Consider the following 24231-nt stretch of genomic DNA (forward strand, 5'->3'; position numbering starts at 1 on the left):
TAGCCAGCGACCGGATGTCCGGCCGCTGGCGGAGCCGGCCGGCAGCTCCGCAGAATTACTGCAGAGCGGAGCCGGCCGGCCAGGATTCGGGGGGGGGAGGTACGGAGCGCCTCCCCCCCCGGCCAGAATTTCGGGGGGAGGGACAGAGCGCCTCCCCCCCAGCATCAGCATAGTCTGTGAACAGGTAAGTGACTTTCGTACATCCCTACCTGACTGTCAGAGCAATACGACAATGGAACCAATTATCTAGGGAGGTGGTGGGTTCTCCAACACTGGAGGCATACAAGATGAGGCTGGACAGCCATCTGTCAGGGATGCTCTGTATTCTATGAGTCTATGACCAGAAAGTCCACGAGTTCTGGTGATGAGCCCATGGCTCAGCTCACGAATGCAAGCTGAGCCAGGAGCTCCTGGGAAGTCCACTGAGCCCCAAGAGGGCAGGATTTCCCCAGGACAGACATCCCTACCCAGGAGCAAGGACTGAAGGGGAAACCATCTCCTAAGGCCGAGTTGCTGGCAGGAAGAGCTTTGACAGGTTGATGATGTTGATATTCTGCCCCAGTGGAATATGACCCTCGAAAATGTCTCCAAAATGGAATTCAGCCCTCAGGGTGAAAGAGCTTTGGCAGCCGTGGTCTACTCTGACCAGCGGCAGACCGCCAAAATCTCTAGTCTGCGTCTTCTGAGTGCTCGCTCCCTCCAGTTTCTCTGGCCCTGCTGATGCCCGAAGGCGTCATTCCTCCTTGCCACTCATTGTCCTCCCTCTAGTGCCTAACCAGCACCTCTATGGGCTCCCTCCAGTTTGGACATCAAGGTTCCCCCACCCCCACCCCGGAGCAGCTCAGGCTTATATTCGGCTTCCTTGTAGCTCCCTCTCCTTCCATCCCTCCCTCTCCTCCTTACTCTCCCCTGCTTTGTTAATCCATTTCTCCACTCCTCCTGCGCTCGGCCCCGGAACCTACATTAAATCACCCGGAGAGAAGGGAAGCTGCTCTGCCTACAGATTAGCCTGAGAGCCCCTATTAAAATAGACAAACCTCCCAGGCACTGCCTCTTGTTCAATCTTTGCAGCTTTAAACTTACACGTCTCTTGGTAATGAGACAGGGGGCCCTGCTGGGGAAAGTATCCCCAGAGAAATGGGGACTCCGGAAGAGCTGTGCTGCCAAGGAGCTGGGAAAGAACCTGCACGGGGCTTCTTATTTTTCCACAGCATGCTTAGATTTGTCAGGGCTGGCTGTGGCGAAGGATCGGGGCCTGGAGCTAGGGATGCACGTCACTGGGAAATCTGGTTCTTTTTTGGCTTGATGGGGTTCTGTGGCGTGTACGACTTGCATCGCATCTGCAAGCCAAGCAGCAGGCACTTTCCCTAACTCCAGGAACTGTTCTGCACATTTTTTGCAGGTTCTGCCATTTGCTCAGCTATTTGTGCAAATTCAGCAGTAATTTGCACAAATTTCTGAGCAATTTGTGCAAGTTGCTCAGAAATGTGCACAAATGACACCTGAATTTCCACAAATTGCACAACCTCCGGGGGGGGGGGGAATTGTGCAAAATGCCCCGAAATCCCTGAACTGGCCCAACTCATTGCAGACCGAGCAATGAATTGCAGCAAGAACCAGAATGAAGTCCAGGGGGCTGAACCTAGGAACAACTGTTGAACTCCACATACACACACACCATGTGGATTTCTCTGACACCCCTAGTGGATACACACCAATGGCATCAGATAGCTCTGCTGGATATGAGGTTCAAGGAGCTTGCATCGAAGTTGCAGATAGATAGGAACATGGGAGACTGACGTATACTGAGTCAGATACTTGGTCCACCCAGCCCAAGATTATTGACACTGACTAGCAACATCTCCCACTCCAGGGTTTCAAGGCAAGAGTTTTTCCAGCCTTACCTTGAGATGCCAGGGATTGAACAGGGGACTTTCTGTATGGAAAGCGGGTGCTCAGCCATTGAGCTAGTGCAGGTTTAGGGTGAAACAACCCTGTTTTTAACCATGGCCAGTGTAGGGAGCTTCCAAGAGCTGGAGTTAGAACTAAAGCAAGGTGGGACCAGGTTAAGTCAGGAAGGAGGACTGGCATTGAACACAATGGCCTGTGGGTAAATATGTATGGATTTTGTTTAACCCACTCTGTTCCGTGGATTGTCAGGCATCCTTAGTTCCGCCATTCGCTCATTGATGGAATCAGGGGGGGGGGGTCCCCTCTTTTCAGGAATGTCTGCAAAAACGTCTGCCACAATTTACATAACTTCCATTGGCACATAACATTTTGTGTGTTTTTCTTTGCTCAGCTCACAATCAATAAGCAGAATGCATACGCATACACACTGCTGAAGAGAGATCAGAGATGTATAAGGTGTTGGAACTGGGTTTTTGTTTTGTTTTTTAAGTATATATTAGCATATTTTCCAGTAACTTTTGTATTGTCAGACAACTAAATTTGCATACAATTCTGAAAAGTAAAACAAAAACGCAAACAGCCTGCAAGTCCATGGAATCTGAGGAACTTAGAAGATGCCACTCCACTGTAGAATCCAAGGGTCAAATTCATAGAAATCCAAAGTCATTTGAATCTGTTTGGATTTCTCTGAGATCTCTACATGTGAGAATTCCAAGCTGGAACCAGGCAGGAAAGGCCAGGGGCTTGTCTGAGAGACTGGAAAATCAGAGGAGATAACAAGCCATCTTATGGCAAATATACCCTGCATGAGGCCAGCCTAAGTCAATAGGGCAGCACCAAGGGTCGGTATGGTCAGGCACCTGTTGAGGGCCCACTCCCCAGCAGGGGCCCACCGCCCAGAGCCCCCTGCACTTGCTCTTCCCCTTCCCCATTGCACTCTGCTTGCTCCCCTGCCTCTCGCTCTGGCCCAGGCGACGGTGGTGGTGAGGAGGAGGAGAGGGAGATGCCGCGGCCTCCTTGCTCCCTGGCTCCCTGCCTGCCAAGCAAGCAAGTGGGAGCCATGATGAGGAAGAGGAGGAGAAGAAGCAAGAGCAGCTGGTGACAATGGTGGAGAGAAGGCAGACGCACTGAGGGAGGGGGCTCATTGGTGGTACCTTGCCCAAGGGCCCTCCAAAACCTGGAGCTGGCACTAGTCAACATAAAGTAACAAAAAACCTTAACCTATATCTGCCATGTTTTAAGGTTCTTTCATGTCAATTTGTTTTTTTAATACAGAGATGAGATCTGGGGTATCGCATGGGGTGGGTGGGGTTGGTTCCACCACCCTCTCCCCCATGGCTATAGCATTGCTCCACAAATGCAACTATGACAGTGTTTTCTTCACCAAACATGTATAGTTTGGATGTTGTACGCATGGGTTGATAGTTTGGATGTTGTACACATGGGTTAAATCTATGGAATATGGGAGAATGTTGTTGGGTTGGCATTTTTGAGCAATTTCGCACTTCTTGGACAAATATTCCAGTCAGGACACAGTTATGTTTCAGATCGTGCAGCTCTCTGAATTTTGCAATGAAGACCTTGGTTCAAAAATCAGTGTACAAAAAACACCCACACACACACACACACACACACACACCAGTTTCTGTTTCTCTCAGGTTTTCCTATTTCCATTCTGAACTTCAGTTCATCCTGAACTTTGAGAATTTGTCCAGTCTTATGTTCAGTTCATCCTAAACTTCTTTATTTTTTTAAAAAAGAGGTTGCTCAAAATTCACACATATTTGTGTGTGCATTTTTCCTAATACATGCATTTTTGTACACGATTTTGCCTAATATGTCTTCTTCATTTTGCAAGACATTTCCTTGGTTGCAAAATTCTGAGAAATGCGTATTTTCAAGGATAACTGAGATCTGGGTGTGGCAAAGGTGCAAAAGTTTCCATTAAAATGTGAATGCAAGAAATTGGCCCCCCTAGCCGTAGTCTCTGCCTCCCCCATCAGAGAATGCTGGACAATCCAATGTGTTACTTATAACTCTCTCACACACACCTTTCTGCTGTTGCTTAACTGTAAAAAATGTTCAGGTCTCTCCCAGTCGATATTACGGGAGATCTTTACATTTGGAAGCTGTTAGGGGAACTAATGCTTTGTTTAGTCAAGCGGTGGGGGGGGGGGGCGGCTGCAGAGGAGGTCATTGCTCCCGACTTCCGAAAATGGTCTGTGGGTGATTTTATGCCTGCTAATAACATTTGTAGCTATGCAAGCTTGGACATTAAGGCCAATCAAATCTTATGCTTCAGGGCATAAAACCATCACCCACTGGGAACTTTCCCCCCTTCGCTTCCTTCTCCATGCAACCTCGCACTGTTTCATTTAGTGTGCCGCAGTTTTAATTTTCCTTCCTTGGCCGCATCGGGCCCCTTCCCCTTACGAATGCTGTGCTACGGGGGCAGAGGCCTGATTGCATCTTAATCAAGCTGGTCGGCTGGGTTCCTTGAATCTAGGCAGGGTCTCTGTGAAAGTAACACTCAGAAGGACTGATGCGGCTCTTACCGGCCATGCTGAGATTCAGAGAGGGCAAAAGCTTTGCTTGTTGGATATCTTCAGGCAGGCATATAAAGGCTCAGCAATTCTGCCTATTAAAGCCAGGCAAGTTTGGAAGTGCAGGAAATCCATTTCCCAAATCACAGACATGTTGGCTTGATGGCACTTCCATCCTCGGGGACAAGAGACCCGTTGCTGAGGGCAAACAACAGAGGGCCCTGTTTGCCACCCTCTTGGAAGCATCTGGCTGTCCACTGTTGAAAACAGGAAGCTGGGCTAGGGGGAGCTCTGGTCTGGTCCAGCAGGGAAGGATGCTTGCCAAAATTTGAGCTTGCCAAATTTCTCCAAAATTCACTTTGAAGCTCATTTCAGCTCACTTCCATTTTCGTTTTTGATTTGGTGTATGGCTCATTCAAATGAGAAAAGGGCGCATTTTGAATGGGGGAAGAAATCACATTCCTGCATGTCTTTCTCCAAACTGTGCACTTTTGCCCATTGACTAAAGCATGAGAATGCATGTTATTGTTGTTTAAAAACTGTGATTTCAAAGTGTGCTTTTTAAAATGCATTTTTCTAATGCAATCGCAAATTTGGGAGTTTGTGAACATTTCTCAAAAAACCCACACCTGCTCCTGCTCATGTTCAGGGTTGGGAAAGGGATCATGTTTACATGAGTTTTGAACAGAAACCAAATTCCTGTGCATCCCTACCCGCAGGGCTCTTATATTCTCCAAGTTGCTCAAATGAGGATGGACAGGATGCTTCTTGAGAGCTTGAGTGAATCTCTCCTAAATGTACAGCAAAGGTTAGTCCTTTTCCATGGGGGCAGCAAAGATCAGGAGAGAACAGACCTCTTTTTCTCCATGTACAAGTAAAGTACATTGTTCCTGGGGATGAACGACCCCCCCGCCCCGGCCAATCGCCCTAGAGGGGCCTGATTACTTCTGAAAGTTACAAGGGAGCACTCACGAAGGGCGAAGGCCTCCCAGTATTCACTTCAAGTGCTCACAAGCTGCTTACTTCCTTTGCCACCTCCTTTTCTTCTCCCAAGTATTCCACCCCCACTCAAACCCAAAGCCTTACTTTAGACAGGAGGAAGTCAGTGGCACACCAGTCTCCAATAGAGCATCTTCTTCCACTGGGACTGGACTGGAGACAAAGTCCCACTGGGCAGGACAGTGCCCTCTGGCACTAAGATGTACTCCACAGACCTTCTTCTCTGTGTCCCTAGTACACAAAACATAACTTTTAGGGATGTATGATAATTTTTTCCCTGTTTGCAAATCATGCAAACACGTCCCATTTGCAACACAAACAGGAATGCGATTCTTGGAAAACTGAAAACGGCCAAATGTGCATTTGCACACTCCTGAAAATGCACACCTGTGCAAATGCAATTTCACCCCCAAATTTTCATGCTTTAGCACATGGGGGAGGGAGGGAAAGTGCATTTTTTCTGAAAGACCCCCAGCATACTCACACTTGGGAATAAGGACAGGAGAACCAGTAATGCTCAAGCTTGCTGAAATTCTCTGAGTTCTGAAATTCAGAGCTTGGTTCCGCTCACTGCCATTCTCATTTGCAACTGGGTTTTGGTTCTCTCAAATGAGAAAAGTTGAGCATTTGTGAGAAAGTGGCACATTTTTCAGAAGTGGCACATTTTTCAAGTGTACGTGTTGTGGATGCAAGTGCAAATTTGAGCATTTGCAAACATTTTCGGAGAACATGCACTCCCTTTTGCGTTCGCATCCAGGGTTGCGAAATGAACTGAAATGAACCTTTCATCCATCCCTAGCCAGGGAAGTGACCAAGACAAAACAAGCTTTGAGGAAGAATTTGGAGAAGCTCAACAAACTTGAACATCACATGTTCACCCATTCCTAGTCACTTTCCCTCGAGGATGCTGGGACTAGGTCCAGCACAGTCTCTGGCAGGAGAAGATGGCCTGTGTGCCATGGAAAGCACGCTCCACCATTCCTGCCTCTGCCATCTGTGTTTTTCCCCTGCCTGGGGCCAGTTATTCAAGGAAATCCCGTGGCTCAAGAGATGGGAGTGTTGGTGTTAGAGGAACAGTGGTGTACTCAGAGCTCACAGGGAGGAAGTGCTGAGACTCTTTGATTAGCAGGCCTATGACATCTCTGCCACCACCACCCCACAGTGTTTCAGGGTGGCTTGGTCTTGGAACGGTCAGTTCAGTAGGGATGTATGAGAATTTCAGTTTTGCTTGCAGAACATGCGAGCATACCCTGTTCGGAGCTCCGAACAGGAGCATGAGCATGTATCAACCGAAAATATTAGTAAATTGTCGAGCACGTGCTCACATTCATCTTGTTCCCAATTCCCAGGTTGACTTGTGCAAATTTCCTAATTTGCAGAAATTTCCTCTGTGGATTGAATCAGCCCCGCAGCAGCCTAGGGATGTACGAAAGTCACTTACCTTTCTGCGGATTATGTTGATGGGGGGGGAGGCGTTCCATCCCTCCCCCTGGAATCCTCGACGGGGGGAGGTGATCCGTTCCTCCCCCCCGGAATCCTCCATGGCCGGCTGTGCTCTGCGGCAGCCCAGGCCAGAGCCATCCGCAGCCGGATTTCTGGCCGCGGAGGGCTCTGGGGGAAAAAAACCCCCAAAACCTGCGTATGCAAATGGCGGTGGCTACTGCCACCACCATTTGCATTCCTTATTTTTGGCCGTCTTAGTCTACATAAATATTTACGTAGACTATGATGGTGAAAATAAAGGGGAACGCAAATAGCATAGCGGGCGCTACTTGCGTCCCTTTTTGATTCACCATTTTAGCCTATGTAAATATTTACGTAGGCTAAAACGACGAATCAAAAAGGGATGCAAATGGCACCCGCTATGCTATTTGCATTCCCCTTTATTTTCGCCGTCATAGTCTACGTAAATATTTATGTAGACTAAGACGGCCAAAAATAAGGAACGCAAATGGCAGCAGCCATAGCCGCCTCCATTTGCATACACTTTTTTTTTTTTTACCCAGCCATGATAGGCTACGTAAATCTTTACATAGCCTACCACGTCTTGTAAAAAAATAAAAAACCCCACAAGACTGCAAATGGCAGTGGCGGCAGCTGGTCGGAAGACCAGCCGCAGCCACCGCTGCCCGGAACATCCGCCCCAGGTAAGTCTCGTCCCGGGGGGATCCGCGGGGGGGCAGGGGAGTGGCAGGCCGTTCCACCATGGAGTTTGGGGGGGCAAATGCACTGACATTCGGCCTCACTGAGAACCGTGGCAGAATTCTCTGACATCCCTACAGCAGCCTATGGAAAAAAATTGCAAAGATCAGGAAATTTGCATATCCTTGGGGAAACTCCCATTCAATTGATGCTTGTCATAGGGATGTACGAAAGTCACTTACCTTTTAGCGAAATTGATTCGAGGGGAGGGAGGCACTCCGTCCCTCCCCCCAAAATTCTGGCCGGGGGGAGGCGCTCCGTCCCTCCCCCCTGAAATTCTGGCTGGCCAGCTCCGCTCCGCAGGGATTCTGCGGAGCCGCCACCTGGCTCCGCCAGCGGCCGGACATCCGGCTGCTGGCTAGCAGGGACGCAAATGGCGGCGGCCGTAGCCACTGCCGTTTGCATCCCTGCAGTCAGCCGTGATAGGCTACGTAAATGTTTACGTAGCCTATCACAGCTGATTTGAAAGAAAAAAAAACACGCGTACGCAAATGGCGGCGCCCATGGGCGCCGCCATTTACTTTCCTTATTTTGGCACGTCTTAGTCTACGTAAACATTTACGTAGACTAAGACGGCAAAAATAAGGGGAATGCAAATAGCGTAGCGTCTACACTATTTGCGTTCCCCTTATTTTCGCCGTCTTAGTCTACATAAATGTTTACGTAGACTAAGACGTGCCCAAATAAGGAACGCAAATGGCAGCGCCCATGGGCGCCGCCATTTGCCTACGCGCGTTTTTTTTTCTTTCAAATCAGCCGTGATAGGCTACGTAAACATTTACGTAGGCTATCACGGTGTTTTTTAAAATTTAGCCATGATAGGCAACGTAAATCTTTACGTAGCCTATCACTTTTTTTGTTTTGTTTTTTTAAAAACTTGGAAATGGCGGCGGTGGCAGCCGGTCGGAAGACCGGCCGCCACAGCAGCCACCACCGAACCGCCGCCGCTGGAGCTGCCGCCGCCAGGAAGATCTGCCCCAGGTAAGTCCCGTCCCATCCCAGGGGGGGCGGGGGGCCCCCCAAATGCCAGCGCATTCGGCCTCCCTGAGATCCGTGGCGGAACTTTCGTACATCCCTAAGCAGCACTCACAAATGCCCATGGGAATTGGGGATGAGAGGAGCAGCAAGATGGCATTTGGAAAATCCTAGCCATCTCTAATGTGGCTCATTCACCTGTCCCTACAATTCAGATCCATCAGCTTCACAGAAGCCCTTCTCCTGGTGGAGATGAAAACTGCTAGGGCTGGTTTTCTGATATGGATCAACAAAGCTGCTTGAATTGTGGGACTCTCCTTGGGGGTGTGGCTCTGGGGAGTGAGTGTCACAGTGAGTGCCTGCACTATACCACTATACCCCTGTGGAGGAGGTTTAAAGTCTCGGGCTAACACAGTCCTGATTCACTTCCTTGCAGGATGGTATGATCAGGGTTATGTTCAGTCCAGTCCTCTTCCATACTCAATCAAGGCACATGCATTTGCATGCTCATGACATCCCTAAATGTTCCACTTGTACTGGGCATAAGTAATTTGATATTTCCTGTGAAACCAGAACATTCTTAGCAGACTCAACCTGCCTCCTCTCTATGAACACAGAGAGGAGCCTGTTAAATCCAATGGCTTCATTTCCCACGAAAGAAAAATGAGTCTTTTTAAAGTCTGAACCACAGATGGTAATTTCCAGATTTCTTGCACGTCTTATCATAGTAAAAAAGTAAAATAAAGAAAAAGAGTAAGAAGACCCAGCTTGTCCTCACAAATGCCTGTGACAGAACAACCAAAGATAGCTCTTGATGAAACTCCATTTGCTCTTCAGGGCCCCATTGTATGATTGGAGATGAGATTGGTGGTGTAATGGAATCATGCATAGATTCTGAAATGGGATGAATTTCCCGAGCAGATAATCAGAAACAGAATGTGTGTGTGTGTGTGGTAGGGTAATGGTCTCCTAATCTTGTGGGGGAACTCATACACCCCACAACAAATTCTAATAGCAAAAATCCAGAACAGACTTGTTCACTGACTTGTTGAAAGTTGTACTGAGCAGGGATGGCCAGTATTTAGTCTTGTGGTTCCTCCCTCCCTCCCTCTTTCTTTCTTTCTTTCTTTCTTTCTTTCTTTCTTTCTGTTTTGCTAGAACCTCAAAGTCCATCAATTGGACCCTGGTGCAAAAGACATCAGATTAAAGAATTCTGAGTCCAGGAATTTGTTTTTTGAGACCTGGAGAGCTAAACAGAGCTCACACTCCCTCCACATAAAAACCCACTCCTGTTTACCCCAAGCTTTTTTCTGTCTCTCTCTCTCTTCATTTAAAGTGGTGTGGGAGGCAGTGGAGGCTGGTGGGGGCTGTGAAGCTCTTCTGGGTTTCAGTCAGAACTCGAAAGGAGCTGTCCAAGGTACTGACCTCTATCCTCAAAATGGGTTGAGCAGCAGGGATAGCTCCTTTAGCATTCTGACTGGTTCTGACTGAAACCCAGAGCAGATTCACAGCCCCACTGACATTAGAGCCACCAGCCTCCACTGGTGGGAGGGTAGAGACAATTTGCTGTTGCAGTTAAACAACTGGGAGTCAGAGAAATCCTTACTGATCTATGGCAACTCACCCAGCGACCTCCAGCAGATACAGATCTGCTCACCCCTGGCCTATAGCACCCATGAGCCATTTGCCAGGATAGACTGAACGTACAACTCCCCTTACAACTGAAATATTGCAGGGCAGGGCTCCTAACACAGCACACCAGAATTAACCAGCCCAGCTGCCCACAGACCTATGGTCGGAAGCACCCAATGGATGCATATGTGTTATAGATGCAGAACACTGAGGCAGAGCGTTAAGCAATTAGCACAAAGGCAAGCATGGCAGAGTAATTTTGCATGCTATTGTTTGTTTATTTCAAGTATTTTTATCCCATTCCTCAGGCAAAAAGGTTCCCGTGGAGGCTTATGTATACTTAGCAAAAGAAAGAAAACAAGACAGAGAGCCAGTGTGGTGTAGCGGTGAGAGTTTTGGGTGGAATTTGGGAGGCTTGGATCCTAGTTCCCACTCAGCCATGAAGGTCACTGGGGGACTTTAGGTCAGTCACTGACTCTCAGCCTAGCCTACCTCGCAGGGTTGTTGTTAGGTTAAAATGGAGAGGAGGAGGATCATGCAAGCCACTTTGGGTTCCTTGCAAGAGGGAAAATGGCAGGATATAAATGTAATAAATAAACAAGGAAAATGAATCTCTGCTTGGACCTTGGCTGCACCTCAGACCTCTCTGTTGGAATTCTCCCACTTGCATTGTAAAACTGTGCCTTTAACCGTTCCCTGTTTTTCGGCTTGCATTTCAATATTTTAGAACGGGAAAAACTGCACAAAAGCCAAGAAACCTTCAAATGATTGGTAGTTGAGGAAAGGGGGCATGGCCAAAGGAAGGGGGCATGGCCAGGTGGGAAACCCTGGAGAGAGTCAGATTTGGCCCACAGGCTTGGGGTTCAACACTCCTACCTAGAAGATAAATCCTCAACTACGGATGTATGGGTTTCATTAAATCCATTCCATCTGTGTTTCCCAGACTGCCAGGTATCTTTCTTTCCATCATCCTCTCATTGATGAAACTGGATTTCCCCCCCTCTCAGAATTTTGTTTATTTGCACTAATTTGCATTAATGTTAATGTGCACTTGTGCAAATGCACAAATGTGTGCTAACTAATGCAAATCAGCACAGATGTGCTTTCACTAATGCACAGTAGTGCAAGTGCACATTAGCGCTGCGCAGATGTGCGCTAATGCATGCTAGCGCTATTGCAAAATAGCACAAATCCCCCCCAAAGTGAAATCCCAGGCTGCATGTCCGTAAGATCTACATGACTAGGGATGTGTGAAAGTCACTTACCTTTTCGCGGATGTGATTCATGGTGGGGGGAGACACTCTGTCCCTCCCCCTAGAATCCTCGATGTGGGGGAGGCGATCCGGTCCTCCCCCCTGGAATCCTGCCCGGCCGGCTCCACTCCGCGGCGGCTCCACGGAGCAGCCAGCCAGGGCCATCCGCAGCTGGAGATCCAGCCACGGATGGGCTGCTGCGGACGCAAATGGCGGCTGCCATTTGCGTCCAGGCAGGCTGCCGTGATAGGCTACGTAAGTATTCACATAGCCTATCACAGCAAGCAAAAAAAACCCCAGCGTATTCAAATGGCAGCAGCTACAGCGGCCGCCATTTGCGTTCCATATTTTTTGCCGTTTTATCCTATGTAAATTTTCGTAGGCTATTACGGCGAAAAAAAGGGGAACGCAAATAGCGTAGCGGGCACTATTTGCATTCCTTTTTCCCTCCCACCGTAATAGCTTACATAAATATTTAAATAGGCAAAATGGCGAAAACAAAAGGAACGCAAATGGCACCCACTACACTATTTGCATTCCCCTTTTTTTCGCCATAATAGCCTACGTGAATATTTACGTAGGCTAAAACAGCAAAAAAAGGGAATGCAAATGGCGACCACTGTAGCCGCCACCATTTGCATACGTGATTTTTTTTTGGGGGGGGCTTGCCATGATAGGCTACGTAAATACTTATGTAGCCTATCACAGCAAACAGCAGGACACAAATGGCGGCCGCGGCAGCCGGTTGAAAGACCAGCCGCCGGAGCCGCTGCCGGAGCCGCCGCCAACGGAACATCCGCCCCAGGTAAGCTTTGTCCCGGGGGGGATTCCGTGGGGCAGGTGGGGGGTGGGAGGCCATTCTGCCACGGGTCTCGGGGGGCCGAATGCCGGTGCATTCGGCCTTACTGAAATCCATGGTGGAATTCTCCGCCATCCCTATGCATGACTCGGAAAATAGCTGGTCCGCTGTGGAATCTGCAGGTCAGATTCATAGAAATCCAAACTCATTTGAATCTGTTGCAAATTCCTCTGACATCCCTATTCACAACCCATTGGTGGAGCACAAACTTCTGTGGATTTTTTCCCCAGGCATGAGATTCTGCACCTGTGATCTAGAACTTCAACTGATTCAGGAGGAGACAGTTCCATGTGGCAGCTCTTTCTGAAGCAAACTACCACCACCAAAATAAATATAAACAATATGTAGATCAAAAGAAAGGAGGTAGAGCTTATGAACTGGAAACTGGAAACTTTGTATGTATGAGTTAAACTCCCTTACAGAGTCAAGAAAGGACACTCCAAGTATTCACGTCCTTTACATCTGTTGACACCAGAGGAGGTTTGGTTGTTCTTGAGGATGGAAAGAAATGGAACATCTCAAGACTTAAGGCCCAACAAACAGCAAATTAAGAAGATAGTGGTCTCTGTTTTGGATTAGAAAGCCAAGATGATATCGATAAGGAAGACAGATAGGACAGGATTCCAGAGGGCTTTCAGCCCTCCAGGTCTTCAGCTGTTTCTCCAAACATGAGAAGAAGTACAAGACCAAAGAAACTGCCTAGAAGATTTGAAGATTCTGTAACTCATTTTTGACCCCAGCTCTTACTGAGTGTACCTTTATTTTGAAGGAGAGAGAAAGGTGAGGAAGGAGGATGTGAGGGGGAAAGGAGAGAGAGAAATTTAGGGTTTAAAAATAAAGTGAAATTCTGTTTACATCCAAACTTTGTTTCTGGATCCTCCTTACCGAGAAGAAAATACAAAACAATCTGTATCCACCATGTTTTCCCAAGTGTACCCCTTCAGGAAGGGAAGCAGTGCTAGAGAGGATCCATGGAAAGCATAAACTGTGAGGTTGAGGTCTGGATGCTGCTGCAAACATTCTGAGCAGTGTTCATTGGCACAGGGAGACATGGGAAGTGTACTTTCCCATGCTTCCCGATATGAATGGATGCTCCTGTGAGCATACATCACAGCCTCTCCTGCATTGCTTTCTTCAAAAACCTTGTAGTTGAAAATGTTACATTAAAATTGGCACTAGGCGATAGATGTGGGGGGAAAGAATACTCCACTTGATAGACAGGACTGACTTTTCTTGTCTGCTGACTTTCTCCTTCGCCCTCCCTGGAATCGGTGCTGGGGAAAAATCTCACAGCTACATAATTAGATTCTGACATCTCCTGGGTCAGGCAGGGATGGTTTACACCTCCCCTGTTGGTTGCTTCTAAATTTAGCCGTCTCGGCATTAGGTAAAGTTTCCTTTCTCCAGACGGCACCTTTAATTGGTCATGATGTGTGACTTCATGGTCCAGAGAGCCCGGGTGTGCTTGAGGGATGATTTAAGGGAGCGGCGAAGGTTACCGGCATGATAGAAGAACTGGAGACATGGCAGGGCAATAAAGGGATGGGGAAGATGCAGAGTCCAGACAGAAGGACTTGTATAATAACTGTCTTGGGCTAACATGACACACTGTCAGTCCCTTATGTATGGTGTCAATGGCTGATGAGGAGCTAAACAGAATGTCACTTTGCTTGTTAGCATCTGCCTGGAATACATAAAGACCCTGGAAGCTAGAGACATAGAGGGGAGACAAATCTTTAGCTGATAGTAAAAGAAGCTTAAGAGTGATTCCTCTGCTGCTGGACTTATCATCATTCTTTCTGAAACTTACCTTGGCATGATGGTGGAATACCAGATTCATGGCAATCTTAGCCCTCAAGATGAAGTCCTGGACACTGCTACAGTTATGCTCTGCAGTGATCACAGGAATAGGGAAGCATGGGGAATGTAGCTTTCTATGGTTCCCAGTGTCAAAGGATGCTACTGCTAGGGATGGGTGAATGAGTGATTTTGAGCTCTCCAAGATATCTTGAACATCAATGCACTACTCATCTCATGCCCAATTTACATCTGCGTTTGTGATCGCTGCTGATTTTGCGCACATGGGAAAATTGCACAAAACAGTGACTGACCATGAAAGTTGCACAAAAATCCACAATCTGCACACATTTCCCCCAGCTCGACTAAAGTGGGACTGATTTAGAAATGTGTGCAACTTTGGAAGTCTCCACAAATTGAACAGGGAAAATTGCTCAAATTAAAGGCCAGAGCACTGTTTGGCAAACTGCAAAAACTTGAGCTCACCAAAGCTCTCTGAATTCCATCCTGAGCTCATTCCATCTTAAATCCATATCAGATTGCAAGCTTTGTTTCGTTTCTTTCGCATGAAAATTTGTGCGTACTTTTGTGCATATTTTTCCAAATGTACACATCAGTGGTACGCATTGAAATGTATGCATTCTTCTCCCAATGATTAAAGCATATTGTGCACATTTTTCAAAGGTGCACATTTTTCATGTGCATTTTTCAAATGCGCACATGCTGTTAAACACATTTCTTTTTGGTCCACAAATTACACTATAAACTGGGAAATGTACGGACTTTGACAGCAGATTGCATCGGAGCCTGTTTTCAGTTCGGTTGCTGGCTGATAACTGGGTAACTCCTGACGAACTAAAATGAATTTCTCATGCATCCCTGATGGAAAGCGTATAGTCCTTCTCCACATAATGCATCATCAATTTCTGAATTTCACCACCACAAGATGTGGTGATGGTCATGGGCTTAGTGGGATTTTAAAAGGGAAGGGATTAGACAAATTCATGAAGGAGAGGACTTGATTGTAAGAGCAGTCTGGCAATGGAACCAGTGACTGAAAGGGGTAATGGGCTCTCTGTTGCTGGAAATATTCAAGCAGACTGGGTGGCCATTTATTGGGGTGGACTAGATGCCCTAAGAGACCCCCTGTCAATTCTATGAATCCATGACACATTTGCTAGGTAGATTATATGTGCTTCCCAACCCTCCCTGTTTCTCCTGAAGCAAGAATGCATAAAACACCATCCCAGCCATGACAGGAACCCAAATCTTCCACGGGGCCCAGCTATTGCGTCTCACCATGAAACAGTTATTTAAACATCTAGCCAGCCTTCTCTGCATTGGCATCCATATTTTTTGCTGCCTCACCATAACTCCCCTTTTCTCCATTTATCTATCTCCTGCATCCCTCCTGCAAATGCTCTCTGGGATGATTTCTCTTCCCTTCTCTTCCAGTCCATCTTTCTTGCCGCCATGACGCAGATATACGGCCTCACATTTTGGGACTTGCCTCCTGTTTTTACAGGGAGGAAGTGGAGGAAGTGAAATATATTCTCACAGTGCCTTTGGAGGAGATATATGACCTGACAAAGCACCGTGTTTCAGGCTGTGAGCTGGTCTTGGTATCTCTTATTGGAGTCAGAGCAATTGGTTAAAACTCTACATGGACCCAGAAATATTCCGAGAAATGTGCAGTTGAGCCTGTAAGGCAATCAGCCCATGATATTCCCATGAAAGCATTGTACACTGGGGGCATCCTGGATTTTTGAGCCTGGCAAGTGGAGCAAAACAAAAAAACAAATTACACCACCTTCTCCAAAGTGATGTACAGCAGCAACATGGCTTGTGCAAACGTCAACACTTGCCCAATGGTGAGTGCTTCGGTGTTGTTTGAGCCAAGTCTTTCAAGTGTTTTCAGATACAATTGAAAATACAATTGTTATTTTTTGACGTCTGTAGGGAGATGGCCAGGTGCAGCCATGTTTTGGGGCCTGAGTTTGTTCATAAGTTTGGAGAAGGAAGCAGCATAAAGCTCCCCCACGCCCTCCCCCTCCAACTGAAGGCTCTATTTACCAGGCGGTACAGTTGCAACTCAGGAAATCCCGCTGGAGTTCTGAAGGATGGAATGGAGTTCACAGACTGTCGCTTGGCATAAATCAACCAAGCTCTCTTAATTTCAGTGTAACGGCTGTGGCATTTACCAGCTGGGGCTCCCAACCTGCAGAGCTGACCTGGTTTCAATGCTGGCTCCAGGTTTTTGAGGGCACTCAGGCAAGGCCTCCTCCCTCAGTGAGTCTACCTTCTCACTGCCACGGTCTCCAGGTGCCGCTGCTCCTCATCCTGTATTTCATCACTGCTGCCACTTGCTTGCTTGGCAAGCAGTAAGCAAGGAGGTCATGGCATCTCCTGCACCTCCTTCTCACCACCACTGTCATGTGGGCCAGAGCGAGAGGCAGGTGAACAAGCAGGTTGCAATGGTAAAGTAGAGGAGTGACTTCAGGGGCTGTTATCAGTGGGCCCTGCCGGATGTGGGCCCTTGGCAGGTACCCAACCATGCCTACCCTTGACGATGGGCCGATTGCTACCATTTGCTTGCTTGACAGGCAGAGAGCCAGTGAGCAAGGAGGCCATGGCACCTGCTCCTCCTCCTCTCACCACCACCGTTGTCTGGACCAGAGCGAGAGGCCGGTGGACAAGCAGACTGCAATGAGGAAGAGGAGGAGCAACTCCAGGGGGTGCCTGACCATGCCTACCCTTGATGCCAGCCCTGCCTGGTTTCCATTGGGAAGGGCACATCTTCAGTCCAAACTGGCAAATTTGAACTTTTTCTGGGGGCTTTGTGAAATGGGCTGCAGCCTTTCCTGGACTTCCCTGGGCACAAACAACTTGGTAATGTCAGCCCTTGGTCATATATATCTAAGCATACGACGGGTCAGTTCCAAAGGGAGTTGTACTTGAGCATATGCTGTCATGGGACTCAGGAAAACCCTTTCCCTCCTCTCTCCCAATGGGTCTGCCATTTTTCACTTTGGACTGACCACCCAAGAAGGCGCTCAGGATTAGTGTGAGAGCTTTCAGCATTGGGACGTGTCACATCTCTTCCAAACCGAGGAGGGCTACTGAAGTTGGTTTGAATCTGGCACTGCTATGAACAACCTCAAAAATTATGATTCTCAGGGGAAGTTGGGGAGAAGCAAAGAACGCCTAACGGCTTTGCAACACAATTTAAATTTGTAGTGTAGATATTCCCAAGCTTCCCTCCACCATTGGTAGTCATTGACCTGGTTCACACAAGATGACAAGACAGAGTACAGGTTGCGTATAGATTGAGAATGGGTTAATGTTGAACCGTGGGTTATTGCTGAACCATGGGTTGCTGTGTTGTGTGAACCCAGCCATGCTAACCCACGGTTTGTTAACCACAAATAAGCCACAGTTCACAACCCAACAAAAAACCATGGCTTCTCTTTGTGGGTTGTTCATGGTTAACAAATCATGGGGTTTTTTTAGCACAGCTGGGTTCATACAAGACAACAACCCACAATTCAACAACAATCCACAGTTCAATAACAAGCCTTACTCAGCCCATACTCTGGCTTGTCGTGTTGTGTGAACCAGGTCTTCATTACACACTCTCTCAGCATAGGCTGCTTAATAGCTGTTGATAGACCATAAATGGGTCTCACTGTCTTTAAAAGCCATCTCAATTTGTCGCCATTTTTTCAGCTCAGAGTTCCAGAAGTTAACTGTACATTCTGTGACAAAGAACTCCCTTTTACCAGTCCCAAAGATGCCTTCTAAGGAGTCAGACCATTGATAGATCGTATCTGCTCTGATGGGAGGTAGTTCCCCACGTTCTCAAGCAAAGAGCGCGGTCTTTCACAGCCCTGTTTCCTAATCTGCTGTCCACTGGAGATTTGGGGAACTGAACCTGGGACCTTCCGCATGCAAAGCAGGTGCTCTGCCTCCTGAGCTACGGCCCAGGCCAATAGTACAGTATGGATTTACCCCTGTATACGTACCAGAGTCAACACTGTACCAGGAAAATCAATATCATCAGGAAAGTGTCCTTGCACACACACTCACACACATTGTGGAAATAACCATTTATCAGCTGCTGATTTTGTTTCTCCAGGAAATTGTCCAATTTGCTGTATGTAATCTTTTCTTCTTCTTCTTCTTCTTCTTCTTCTTCTTCTTCTTCTTCTTCTTCTTCTTCTTCTTCTTCTTTTCCTTTTCTTTTAATTTAATTTCTCCTTTCCTTTTTTCTTTCTCTTGCACTCTTTCTTCCTTTCCCTTACTCTCCTTCCTTCCTTCCTTCCTTCCTTCCTTCCTTCCTTCCTTCCTGAGTCAGCCACTTCTGTGAGCTGACAAAAAAGCTCTTTCTGCTCTCTATATATCTCTCTCCATCAGTTTTTGTTTTCCTTATTTAAAAAAAGAAATCATTAGGGTTTTTGCAGTGATAACCACAGGGGACAAGAGGCCTTGCTGTGGAGAAAGCACTCCCAAACTTGATTTATGCTTGCTTGATAGATCTACATTTCTTGGCTCATACAAAGGCACCAGTTAAAGGGAAACGGTCCATCTGGGACAACTAAAATAACAAGGCAGACTGGGAGTTCCCATGGGGCAGGAAGGTGTTTGAAGTGTGTGTGTTTTCTCACTGCCTGCCCTCATACTCAACAGCCTGGGAATTAACTAGATGTTATGAGGGGCATGCAGCTGTCATCAGCCCATGTTTCTCCAGTGGTGGCGGCTTTTTTTTCCCCAAGATGGTGTGACTTCATTATTCAGAATCGTAGAATGTTAGAACTGTAAGGGACCATAGAGATCATCTAGTCCAACCGCCTGCTCAGTGCAGGATCTGCAGTGCAGAATACAAATACAGCAACCCTGACAGAAGGCTGTCCAGTCTCTCTTTAAACTCCTCCAGCAAAGGAAAGCCCACTACCTCCCAAGACAGTCTGCTGCATGGTCAGCTCTTAATGTTAGGCTAATGCTCAGTCAAAATCAGCTTCCCTGCAATTTCCACCCCTTCCTTCCTAGTCCTGCCCTCTGGAGCAACAGAGAACAAATCTGTTCCACCTTCTGCATGGCTGACCTTCAGATACTGGAAGCCCACCACCATGTCTCCCCCTAATCTTCACTTCTCCAGGCAAAGGACACCCAGATCTTTCAACCAGACCTCACATGACTTGTTTTCTAGGCCTCTCACCATCCTGGTTACCCTCCTTTAGTCATGCTCCAGTTTGACTCCATCAAGAGTGGTGGCCCTGTGGCCCTGCAGAAGTTGTTGGACCTGTCATCCCTGACTATTGGCCATGCTGTCTGGGGCTGATGGGAGTTGGAGCCCAACAACATCTAGAAGGCCACAAGTTGGTCTACATCTTTCTCAAACTGTGGCCCCTGGAACTGGACAGAGATGCAGTCTAACTAGCACAGAGTAGAGTTATTTATAGGTAGACAGATAACAGATTTCTGCCACATTTCTTCCATGGTGTGGAGCTCAAAGAGGTGTGTGTGTGTGGTTCCAAGGTGGTCTCCCATCCGGACACTTAGCAAATGCAAGCCTGCTCAGTTTCAGCAAGATTGTTGTGTCATGTAACTCTGGGCCATGCACTGGGGTGAATTCTTCTACTAAAAGAATACACATTCCTTCTACTTACGATGCATTGAAATAACAAGGGTAAGAAGAACAAGCTAAAAACAGCTTTTAATCTAGCATGGATGGGTTGATTGGGAAGGATTGTTTTCCATTACACATTGGAATGGTCGGAGGAAAACTCCTTTGGTGGCCTTAATGAGTTAATCAATTCAAGTAATTGTTGGTGGGGCTGGGTGAACAAGCAATGTTCGCGATTCTAGGATTCTCTGAACATCTTCTCACCATTCATCTCATCCCCGATTCCCATGAGCGTTTGTGATGACAGCTCACTTTGTGGGAATTAAAGGGAAGCTGTGCAAATCAAGCGGCGATCCAATGGGAGATTATCTCTACTTTCCCCAAAGATATGCCAGCTTCCTAATTTGCACAACTTTCCTCCACAAGCTAAAGTGAGGCTGATTCAGTCTACAGAGGAAATGTGTGCAAATGAGGAAATCAGCACAAGTTGAATGAGGGATCATGAATGAGAGGAATGCGAGCATGTGTCTGATGGTTTGGAAATGTTTTGGCAGGCAGGTGCTCGTGCTGGCTATGGGCGCTTCAAACGGGGCATGCTCACCTGTTTTGCGAGCAAAAGCGGAGTTCTCATGCATCCCTGACTGTTGGCTCTTCTGCTTTCCTCCATTAGCTCCTCCTATATCTATCTCGGTCATCGCTGCAGATACGCCGGCCCCCTTCAGCCGCTACCAGGCCCAGAACTTCACTTTGGTCTGCATTGTCTCTGGTGGGAAGCCTGCCCCCATGGTGAGTTTTGATAAGGGTCACAGTGTCGGAGGGAGGGGGGAGGCATGTAAAACTGTCTTAATGTGAGGTGTGAGGGGAGTCATACTCTTTGGCATCAGATCTGCTCCACCTCACTTTCATTGACGCTTCCACCTCATCATAGCTCTCAGCATTTTGGATGTTACAATGAGGACTAGTTGCATGATTCTTCCACTCCTGCCTGGGATTGTGTCTCCAGTTGTTGGTTTACTTCTATCCCTAGAGCATGAATAGGGTGTATTTGAAGTAGGGATGTCAGTGGTGGGTGGGGCCAAAGCCAAAGGGGAAGGGCCATCCCTGTCCCTGTCTCTCTCTCTCTCTTTCTTTCTCTCTTCTACCCCCTTCTCTCTCTCATTGGGCAGATTTCAGCCTTACTTTGCACAAATGTCTATTTATGCAAATAATCATTAAAAGACAAAACCAAAAAAGTTCCCAGATTTCTGGGAAAACCTGTGGCTGAGCTCGCAATGCAAGCCAAGTTGGGAACACCGCAGAAATCCAGCAAGTCCAAAAAGGGCCAGATTTCCCGGAGACAGACATCCCTAATTATGACTGTACAGATCTATATGGCTTGGGACCGAGCCACTTGAAAGACCGCCTTCTCCCATACAAGCCTGCCCAGCTCTTAAGATCTTCTGGTGAGGCCCTTCTTTCAAAACCCCCACCTTCAGAGGCATGTTGGTGGTGACCTGAGAGAGGGCCTTTTTGGTGGTCACTCCCCAGGCTGTGGAACACCCTCCCAAGGGAGGCTAGGTTCACTCCCTCTCTGTTGTCCTTCCCCTGGCAGGCAAAGACCACTTCATTCAAGAAGACCTTTGGCAGTAAGCGGGCCTGTTGGGCTGGGTGCTTTTTTATCCTGTAATTATTATGTTGTTGTTGTATTTTAATGTGTTGTATTGTTTTAATCAACTTTAATTAAGCTTGTAAGCTTCCACGAGTGCCATTCTTTTAGTAGAAAGGTGGGGTACAAATAAAATAAAATAAATCAATAAACTGTCATAATGCCCAGCCAACATGGCCCATGGGAATGATGGGTGTTGTAGTCCAACACATCTGGAGGGTGACAGGTTGAGAAAGTCTGCTTTACATCCTGTGAAATGGACTTTTGGAATAATAAGTTCCTGTACAATCCAAGATACCGGGGATGTTCTATCTTGTCTGGAGATATCTAGAGTTTTTTCCGTTCTTGTTTCATTTCCCTTCCAGGGCTGTGCCTCTCTAAATCATGTTCTCCCTAGTGGATATTCTTTATGCAAACACACACACACAGGAGACTAAGGTGATGTGGGGGGGAGGAAGGGGGAGTTTGAGGTTCTAAGGATCCAGTGAATTATTTCTGCTTATTCCTTCAGATGTTCGAAGCATTTACTTTTTTTTTTTCAAAGGCAAAGAGGAGGAAGGAAGAGTTTTGCATTTTTTTAACTTAAAACCCCCCACACTTATCTGCAAACATTCCCAAGGCCATTTCATTACACCGTGACATTCTAGGCTTGAAAGGAGCTTTTGGAAATGGAATACAATCTTCTCTTTAGAGAGACATTTAAAAAGGTTTTAACAAGCATTGTGTCTGCAGAGCAATCATCCTCCAAGCTATGCAAACACACAGACACATGCCCCCTCTGTGTACTAGAATCTGCTTTGTGTGCACACCTGTGTGATCATATAGCTGTACACCAGCCTTCCCTAGCCATAAGATATTTCAGGTTCCCTGATCCGAGATCGGAGACAGCACTCCAACCTTGGAGGGGGGAAATGGAGCTCCAACCCCTGCTCCCTCACACAGCTGGCTTGGAAAGAACAGCACCAGTTGCTCTCCAAGGTCGGGGACTCTACCTCAGAGAAGGGGAGAAGGAGGTGTTTTGGTGGGCGGGGAGGGGAGGAGACTTGAGATGCCAGGATCCTGAGGCCTCTCCAGCCTCCTTCTCTCCTCTGCTGAAGCTCCCCAGCTAGATGGGCAAAAAAAGCTAGTGAAAAATTCAGGCTGGGAAGATGGGGAGGCAAAGATCACCTCTGCTGCTCCTCCTGCCCTGCATAGGATGCTCGTATATCTCGGGGTTCAGGGGCTTAAAATCTTCAAGGGTACAATGCATGGCATTTTTCCCTAATAAATTTAAAGCAACAGAAATCGAAAACCAAAAATGCCCAGGCACATAAGAAGGTCTTCACCTGGTCTTCATAAGAAGGGACTTGAACTCTGAGGTTCACTGCATCCCTCACCATGCTGTATTTCTGCTCCAGGGAAGGTATAATCTGCCATCTTTTCTTGGATTTCCCTCTCCAGGTGTACTTTAAGAGAGATGGGGAGCTAATTGAGGTAGTGCCCCTGACAGAGCCCCCAGTCAATGCTGCCGGGTTGCAAGATGGCCGGGCCTCTCGGAACCTGTTCCACCGTGACCTGGATGACACCAAGATGCAGAAGTCACTCTCCCTTCTGGATGTGGAGGACCGGGGCGGGAAGCCCTTCACAGAGGACCCCTTTAAGGGCCTCACCCCTGAAAAGGGACTTTTGTTCAGCCCAGCCACGGAGGCCATACCAGAGACTGTGGTGAGCCGGGAGTTCCCACGGTGGATCCAGAACGTGGAGCCCATCTACTACTTCCACCACACCCACATCCCCATCAGCGATGGCACTGTGGAGGTGCGGGCCATGCTCATGTGGACGCTTAACCCTCAGATAGACAATGATGCACTCTTCAGTTGTGAGGTCAAGCACCCCGCCCTCTCTATGCCCATGCAATCCGAAGTAACGCTAGGTAAGATGGGACAGCTTGGTCGCCACGGCTCTTGGGAGGACAGGGGATGGGCAACCAGTGGGGGGATCCATGTAGAGGTGGATTGGTCATAGCTAATCCATGTGCGTTCTGCAAGCGAACCCTGTCCTTCCAATCACCCTGAAAACATGTGCATTAATAAGGATGCTTCTGGGTGCTGGGCCATGTGTGTGTGTTTCATTCCAGATGGTGGTCACACTCATGTCATATGGGGTTTCTGCTCAAGCAAGAGGGTCTAGGTAAGGGTTTGGATTCCAGCCAGGCAAGCAAAGTAAGGCAACGTTCAGTCTTCAGGAAGGCAGAGAAAAGCAAGTCTTGGGCGGTGTGTGTGTGTGTGTGTGCGTGTGTTTGCGTGCACATAGCTCAGTTGTAGAATGCATGCTTTGCATGCAGAAAGTCCCAGGTTCAATCATTAGCATCTCCTGATAGGGCTAGGAAGGAATCTTGCCTGAAACCCTGCAGAGCTGCTGCCAGTCAGTGTCAACAATAGTGGGCTAGATGGACCCAGGGTCTGACTCAGTATGAGGCAGCTTTCTATGTTCCTATGTAAGGCACAATCTGGTTTCCAGTAAGGCAAAGCAAGGCAAAGACCAGTCTCTAGTAAGACAGAAAAAAGCAAGTCCATCCTCCACTAAAGCAGAGCAAAGCAGGGCAAAGTTCAAAGTAAGGCAAAAGCAAGGCAAAGTCCAGTCTCCAGTTATGCCACAAAAAGGAAGATAAAGTTCAAGTTTCAATAAGGCAAGGCAAAGCAAGGCAAGGCAAAGCAAAAACCAGCCTGCAGTGAGAGAGAATAAATCAAGACATAGTCCATTCTCCAGTAAGGCAGAGTACAGCAAGGCAAAATTCAAGTTCCAGTGTGGCA

The 24231-nt window shown here is 47.6% G+C and overlaps 1 protein-coding gene across 1 annotated transcript in view; it reads left to right on the forward strand.

The window, feature by feature from the left end:
* IGSF21 (immunoglobin superfamily member 21) overlaps positions 1-24231 on the forward strand; it is a 144001-nt gene that overhangs the window by 96023 nt on the left and 23747 nt on the right. The window contains exons 4-5 of the mRNA XM_084822353.1: positions 20465-20580; positions 22880-23351. Coding sequence (XP_084678479.1) covers positions 20465-20580; positions 22880-23351 — 588 coding nt within the window. The remainder of the gene's footprint in view (positions 1-20464; positions 20581-22879; positions 23352-24231) is intronic.

This window comes from Heloderma suspectum, chromosome 15 (assembly GCF_057233095.1).
Source record: "Heloderma suspectum isolate Gila_16-S chromosome 15, 16-S_ref, whole genome shotgun sequence".
Classification (NCBI taxonomy): domain Eukaryota; kingdom Metazoa; phylum Chordata; class Lepidosauria; order Squamata; family Helodermatidae; genus Heloderma; species Heloderma suspectum.